Source organism: Macadamia integrifolia, chromosome 10 (assembly GCF_013358625.1).
Source record: "Macadamia integrifolia cultivar HAES 741 chromosome 10, SCU_Mint_v3, whole genome shotgun sequence".
NCBI classification, from domain to species: domain Eukaryota; kingdom Viridiplantae; phylum Streptophyta; class Magnoliopsida; order Proteales; family Proteaceae; genus Macadamia; species Macadamia integrifolia.
Window position 1 is genome coordinate 17,745,087 of NC_056566.1, and position 6,982 is coordinate 17,752,068.

At 39.1% G+C, this 6,982-nt stretch overlaps 1 protein-coding gene across 1 annotated transcript in view; it reads left to right on the forward strand.

The window, feature by feature from the left end:
* The first annotated feature begins 747 nt into the window (after positions 1 to 747).
* The window catches only part of LOC122091643 (ubiquitin-conjugating enzyme E2 7-like), a 16,308-nt gene continuing 10,073 nt past the window's right edge, over positions 748 to 6,982 (forward strand). Inside the window, exons 1-4 of the mRNA XM_042661676.1 lie at positions 748 to 1,069; positions 1,201 to 1,303; positions 2,694 to 2,791; positions 2,874 to 2,974. Of these exons, the coding sequence (XP_042517610.1) occupies positions 1,021 to 1,069; positions 1,201 to 1,303; positions 2,694 to 2,791; positions 2,874 to 2,974 (351 nt within the window). The 5' untranslated portion in view covers positions 748 to 1,020. The remainder of the gene's footprint in view (positions 1,070 to 1,200; positions 1,304 to 2,693; positions 2,792 to 2,873; positions 2,975 to 6,982) is intronic.

Genomic DNA, 6,982 nt, shown 5'->3' on the forward strand with positions numbered 1-6,982 from the left:
TAGAAATGACATAAATTGAACATTGTCAAACGGTGCCTATAGTATCTACAAATCTCAATTTCCTTGCCCATATCAACCATTTGGCCACCTATAAATATATATCCCATGTGTTATGCATTTGTGTAAAACATTGAATGCTCCTAATTGTATTAGTTGTACGATTCATGCTTCCAAACATATAGAGAGCGAAATGATGTCCTCACCTCTATGAAATACAATATATGCACACCCTTATATATGTCCATGTGAACCCCTTCAAGCATAGAGTCACATGACCAAGGAGTATTCTTTTTCCTAAAATTTTAAATCACGACAGGTAAGCTCATTGTATATTTGGACTGAGCCACGATTTTAGGTATCAACATTGGATTGGCCTTATCGATTAGATCGTATCAGTATTGGCTAAGATCAATCCCGATACCTGATTGATCTAGGATCAAGTATCGGTATCAGAGCAAGAGTAAAATCATTAAAAAAAAAATTCCTACTTTTTTATGAAAAGTAAAAGTAAAATTAACCAATCCGACCGACATTGGTTGATCCCAGTAGGCCGATACCGATAACTAAATCCACTAACTGAACCGATATCCAGATCCGGGCCGTACTTGAAAAGGCAAGTGCTCCTAGAATTCCATGCAACAAAAAACGCTGGGGTCTCAAAGCTACGGGGGCAAATTGGGAATAACAGAAGCGGTGGTAGCGCAGTTACCAGAGGTATAAAGGGCAGGAGAGGAGAGAGAAAGTACAGAGAGCGAGAGTGAGAGTGAGAGTTGCTCTCTCTAGTCTCTAGTGGATATCAACCGATCAGAAGTCTAAATTCCGCTTTCGTCTTTATGTATAAAAATAGAATGTGAGATAAAGTGTCGGCATTATAAGGCAATACGGCGGTCACACCTCTCTCACTTCCTTGCCGTAGGCGGTAGCTTTCGACCCACATTACGTTTTCTAAGTCAGAGCAGTCTCAACCTCTCCGTGTCTCGCTCGCTCGCTTTGCTTGGTGTCTCTGTGTCTCTCCATCTGATGGCACAATCAACTCAAGCTAGTCTCCTTCTTCAGAAACAGCTTAGGGGTTTGGATCGCATTCTTCGGCTTGTTTTTGATTTCTTCTTTTTTGCATTAATTTTCTTGAAATTAATCTTTTTTAGGGTTTTTTCTTTGGATCGACTCCGGTGATTGATCCATCGCTGTTTCCCTGAGCAGATCTTTGCAAAAATCCTGTTGATGGCTTCTCCGCTGGTTTGGTTGATGATAGTAACATATTCGAATGGAGCGTCACTATTATTGGACCCCCTGATACTCTTTAGTAAGTTATACATAATCTTATCGTTCCTCTTGTTTGTTCATCACTTCATCTGCTCAAGATTTGATTTTTCTAAATCTTCTTTTCAAATATTTGATTCTATTCGACGGTTTATTTATTTAGACATTGCGATGTTGTGAACGGTCGCAGTTTTTGGTTCTCCTCCTGCTGCTGGATGATATAGCGTTCTTCCGCATGGAAGAATGATTTATTGTTTTGTCCAGTTTTCAAAGTTTAGGTCAGCATGTTGAATTATCGTAAAAAATTCTCCTTTTATCGTTCACTCTTTATGTTTTGTCTTCGTGTCTGATTCTATTGGAGGATTATTTTTATTCAGGATTTTCTCACTTTTTAGTCTGCAGTGTGGCTGATTTGTTTTGCTGTTTCAACTCTGACCCTTTCTTTGGTAACATTGATTTTGGGCTTGTAATTGATATGAAATGTGTAAGCTGTTCTCTACTGTTCTTGAGATGCTCAAGATAGGGTTACTGTTTGGTGGCTGTCTCTGTAAACTTTTTGTTTCATGTGTATCACTTTGTACTGGTTTATTCTATAATCTAATTTTCTTTTCTCATTCTACGTCTTTGCTTCCTGGTGTCATTCATTTACTATTTTCTTTGGACCTGTGAAATATTTTAAAGATGTGGTTTGATTAGATAACTTTTCTATGCTTTACATTTTAGTTGGGGGAGATTCCTCAAAGTGATTATTTTAGCTCTGGGCTCAATCATAAATAAAGAAGATGATATAGAGGATGATGTTTCACAGAGAATTAAAATAGGATGGATGAAGTGGAAAGATGCATTTGAGTGTTGTGTGATTGACGTATTCCCTTAAAACTTTAAGGAAAACTTTATAAGACAGTCATACTACTGGCTATGATGCATGGTGCGGATTGTTGGGCAGTTAAGAAGCATCATGTAAATAAACGCAAAGTAGTGGAGATGAAGATGTTGAGATGGATGTGTGGCAAAACAAGGAAGGATATAATAAGGAATGATCATATTAGAGCTGATTTGGGAGTAGCTCCAATACATGATAAACTTCCAGAAAGTCATTTAAGGTGGCAGAGCCATGTTCAATGGAGGCCTTTGGGTGCTCCAGTACAGAGGAGTGATTTGATTCAAATTGAAGTAACTAAAAGAGCCAAGGGCAGGCTTAAGTGACTTTAGGAGAAGTGGTGAGGAAAGACATGCATAGCTTAGACTTTGTATCAAGTATGACTTCGAATAGAGCTGATTGGAGAACAAGGATTCATTTATCCAACCCCATTTAATTGGGATAAGGCTGAGTCGTTGTGCAATATATATATATATATATATATTTTTTTGGGGGGGGGGGGGAGTGAGGAATTTACTGATTTAGTTTTAATCTACCTCTTGTCTGCTTTCAGTGACGGAGGCTATTTCAACGCCATCATGAGTTTTCCACCCAATTACCCTAACAGCCCACCCACAGTGAGGTTTATCTCGGAGATGTGGCATCCTAATGGTGAGTGTCTATTTTTTTAGCACTTGCTTGCTTAAGCTTTGCATTGCTTGGTTGCTAATTTGATTGCATTTTCAAACCACAGTTTATCCTGATGGGCGAGTTTGCATATCAATTCTTCATGCTCCTGGTGAGGACCCCAATGGATATGAGCTCGCAAGTGAACGCTGGACACCAGTACATACGGTATGTTTTTGAAATTTTAAATGGATATGATTTTTTTGTGCAGTGTTCAAAGATGTAGCATATAAACTTGGATATACTTCTTTCATTTTTTTTCTCCTTGGTCTTTATGTAACCGAAAACTGATCAATGATATTATATTCTCCTTCACTGTTATGGATGGAATAATATATAATTTGATTGTTAGTGGTTTGTGCTGGATTTATTTTTAATTACTCTTTGTTACCTATCGTATGGCTTTGAATTTTTTTTTTTTTTGGCATAACGTACATGATGCTATATTCAAAAGGAGGATCTATAATATTTGCATGGTGATGATTTGAGTTCACAAATGTTCACCATGGTAGTCTACAATTAACTTGTGTAAATGTGGTTCTGATGTATTCAATTGCAGTAACGATGGTATGGTACCATACCTTAATAGCTATATGCTGCTTGCGAGCTCTTTGATGGTATTGCATGAATTCTGATGAGGATTTTCCTACTGTAAGAGTATGTGAATATTATTAATTTTTTCATGGTCAACTAGAATAATTCGGATCAAATTTATCTGGAGAAGTTTACTTGGTTTTTGATCTTGACCCTGGCTTGGCTGTTTTCTACTTGAAAGAAAGATTAGGTCTTTGTGTTAATGTTCTAATTCTTCTCCTCAACAATATACTGGAAATTATTTTTGCTACATGTTGAATATCTTAGTTAGATAGATTAATGTGAAAGCTTGGCATTTTTTGGTGGAATTGTAGGCTGTGATGTTTCCAATTTGTTTGTCTTAACATTGCACTGGCAAGGAGGAGTGAGGTGATACCAATAAGAGGAGTCAAATGACCAAAGGTAGACCGAGAAACACTTGGGAATGGTAAGAAAAGTGATGAATGGCTTAAGATTGACAAAAAACATGGCTTTTAACAAGGGGTTTTTTTTTGGGGTGCATTGGATTTAAACAAGGTTGAATGGCAAAACATATGTAGCTGGCCATTTAGTTGGGAAAAAGGCCTTAGTTGTAATAAAAACCAGTTTGAAGAAAGCAAAGAGAAGATGGATGACAGAGACAACAAGACATAGATGTGCCCTTTTGAGAGAGGAATGAAAATGTAGAAGCGGAGATGCTGATAGTGATGAAGAGGTGGTGAAACAAGTTGAATTACCCTTAGATAGTCAAAAGTGTCTGGCTGTAGTGTGAATGAAGTTGGTTTATGATGTATGGTATGGTATAACAATATAATATGAGAGAGAGAGACTCTAACCTACTAGAAACCCAAATACTAAGCTACTTTCTTATTCAGTATATACTATCTGATTGATGACTCAAAAACTTGGTACTTCTTGGACTAGACTTCGGGACAGTAGAGTCTAATTTGTAACAAATCACCCAAACAACATCTAGACTTATTTTATTGATAAGTAGGTTCTGTGAACATTGACATACTATTAATTTCCTTGACTTTGAAAAGTAACAAAATACAATTGGCGCTTAGAACTTCTTTACTTATGCCTAGTTAGCTTTCCAAAATGTAAACATGGCCAAATTATTATGATCATGGTCAAATTTGTTACTTTCATTGAGGAACATAGAGAAAATATAGTATCCACTGCATGGGATGCTCCTTTATGGATGCATCAGGAAGGCTGCTGTTTTGATGATTAGAATAATCCTACTTGGATTGGGGGACTTCGAGATTTTTGGTCTATTTGTGGTTAGATGTTAGGGTTTGATAGGCAGGTAGAAAATGGATAAGAAAAGAGAAAAATTTAATGGGCTATCAGCTTTCCTTTGTGAACGGAAACTTGAGGAACATAGAAACAATGGTGAGTTTTATTGGGTCAGGTTTTAGTGTAGGCTGAAGTGGAGTGATGGAGAACCTTAGGGAAGGGAGGGGAAATCAGAATAGAGAGGGGAAAAAAGAAGGTTCACACTCACACATTCATTCAATAATCAAATTGCTCTCTAAAACTTCAATCGATTACAACTAATATATAGGAAAATAGGAACATGAAATTAGAAACGTAACTGGAATGGAAACTAGCCTAAACTAGGAAACAACTATAAAAAGGAAACCAAAGCAAGGAAATAAATCCTACTCCTACGTTCAAGTCTGGAAACTAAAAGCATGAAATAAAATACTAAAGTAAACTACTAATTTTATTTCCAACCCTTGTTGGACCAAAACCTTAGGCTGGACCGGTTTTTCCTGGCTCTTGACTTCCAAAGCCGGTCATGCTGGTCCAACCAAGAAAGGGCAGTCGTATCTGCATCAACTCTCCTCCTCTGAAAAGAACTCAACTCCGTCGAGTTAGGGAAAGGACCGAGGAGACCGTCTGAAGGAATACGCTGAATGAGGAATGATCCCACCATCTTCTTGAGCTTAATTTCAGGGAGATCTTTGGCAGGATGAAACTTCATAGTCTTGTTGGCATGCTTGAAGGCATAGGTATTGGCATAGCCACAATGTTGTGCTTTCTTATCAAACAACCAAGGTCGACCAAGAAGGATATGGCACACCTTCAGAGGGAGGACATCACATTGGACTGTATCCTTAAATCCACCAATAGAATATGTGACCAAGCACTTATCTGTGATTTTGAGATTAGTGTTGTTCACCCAAGCAACCTTGTAAGGATTAGGATGTGGTTCTGTATTCAATCCCAGCTTACGAACAGCGTCTTCAGAGACAACATTAGTGCAACTGCCTCCATCAATGACCAAGGTTAGCAACTGATCATTGTACTTCAGACGAGTCTGAAAAATACTACTGCGGCGCCAATCTTCATTTTCAGTGGCCTTTTGAGTGGTCAACACATGACGAATGACATAAAAAGGATGTTGGTCATCGTCACTGAGAGTGTCATTGACTTCACCTGTTGCACGCTCTTCTCTTAAATCGACTGTGTCAGAACCAAGTTGCTCTTCGGGAATATATGGTATAGGAGATTCCTTATCAATAAAAGCAACCAAACGGCTAGGACATTGGGCACTGATATGTCCAAATCCATGGCATGAGTAGCACCGAACTGTAAATTTTGAAGAATCAGAAGGTTTATCTGAACCACGCCGAGGGGGTGAGTATGGGCAAGTAGGCCGTGAAGATGACATTTCAGAAACATGTCGAGGTGGAGAATACGGCCGACTAGGTCGCGAAGAAGCCATAGATGTAGCACTTGCCTGTGGCTTGCTAGATGACCTCTCTTGGGTAGGAGACTGTTGCCAAACAGAACTAGTACCTCGAGAAAAAGTATCTGCAAAATTTCTCCGGTTGTATGGGCGTTTCAGACTTTCCTCAACCTGATATGCTACTTGTACGGCGTCTTCCATGGTAGGCAATCGATTAGATGCAAGGGCAGCACTAAGTTGAGGGTGCAAACCATTGCGAAATTGGGCCACTAAGACTTCTTCATCCCACTCAAAGTCAGAACGAGTGGCTAAATAATAAAATCTAGCAACATACTCCTCAACGGTCATATTCTCTTGTTTCAACTGTGCAAATCTGAGATGCATGTGTTGCTTGTAATCAGAAGGCAAGAATCGCCGATTCATGACTTCATACATTTCAGCCCAAGTATTGACCAAACCAATGCCTCGGGTTCGGTTCTGTTGTTGTTGCTTGATCCACTAGACTCGAGCCGTGCCTTTCAGTTTGGCCTCTGCAAATAGGATCTTTCGAGCCTCAGTCAACCCGTACCATCTGAAGAATGTATCTAAACTGTGAATCCAGTCAAGGTACAATTCTGGATTATTGTCTCCATAAAAATCAAGGACATCCAGTTTTGCTGCTCTTTCTGCTCCATCATCATATCTACCAGTCCCATATGGTGGTGGAGGTGGTGGTGGTGGTGGTGGTGTATGATGTTGTGGTGGTGGTGGTGTTACTGGCAGATCCTGTGGAGTGGTGTTGGAAGAATCCCCAGACTGAATGGGACTCTTTCCTTTATCTGCTGCCACCAAACGATCAATAGAAACTTGCATAGATTTCACCATTGTTTTTAGGGACGTGACCATGTTAGTGAGAGCATCAA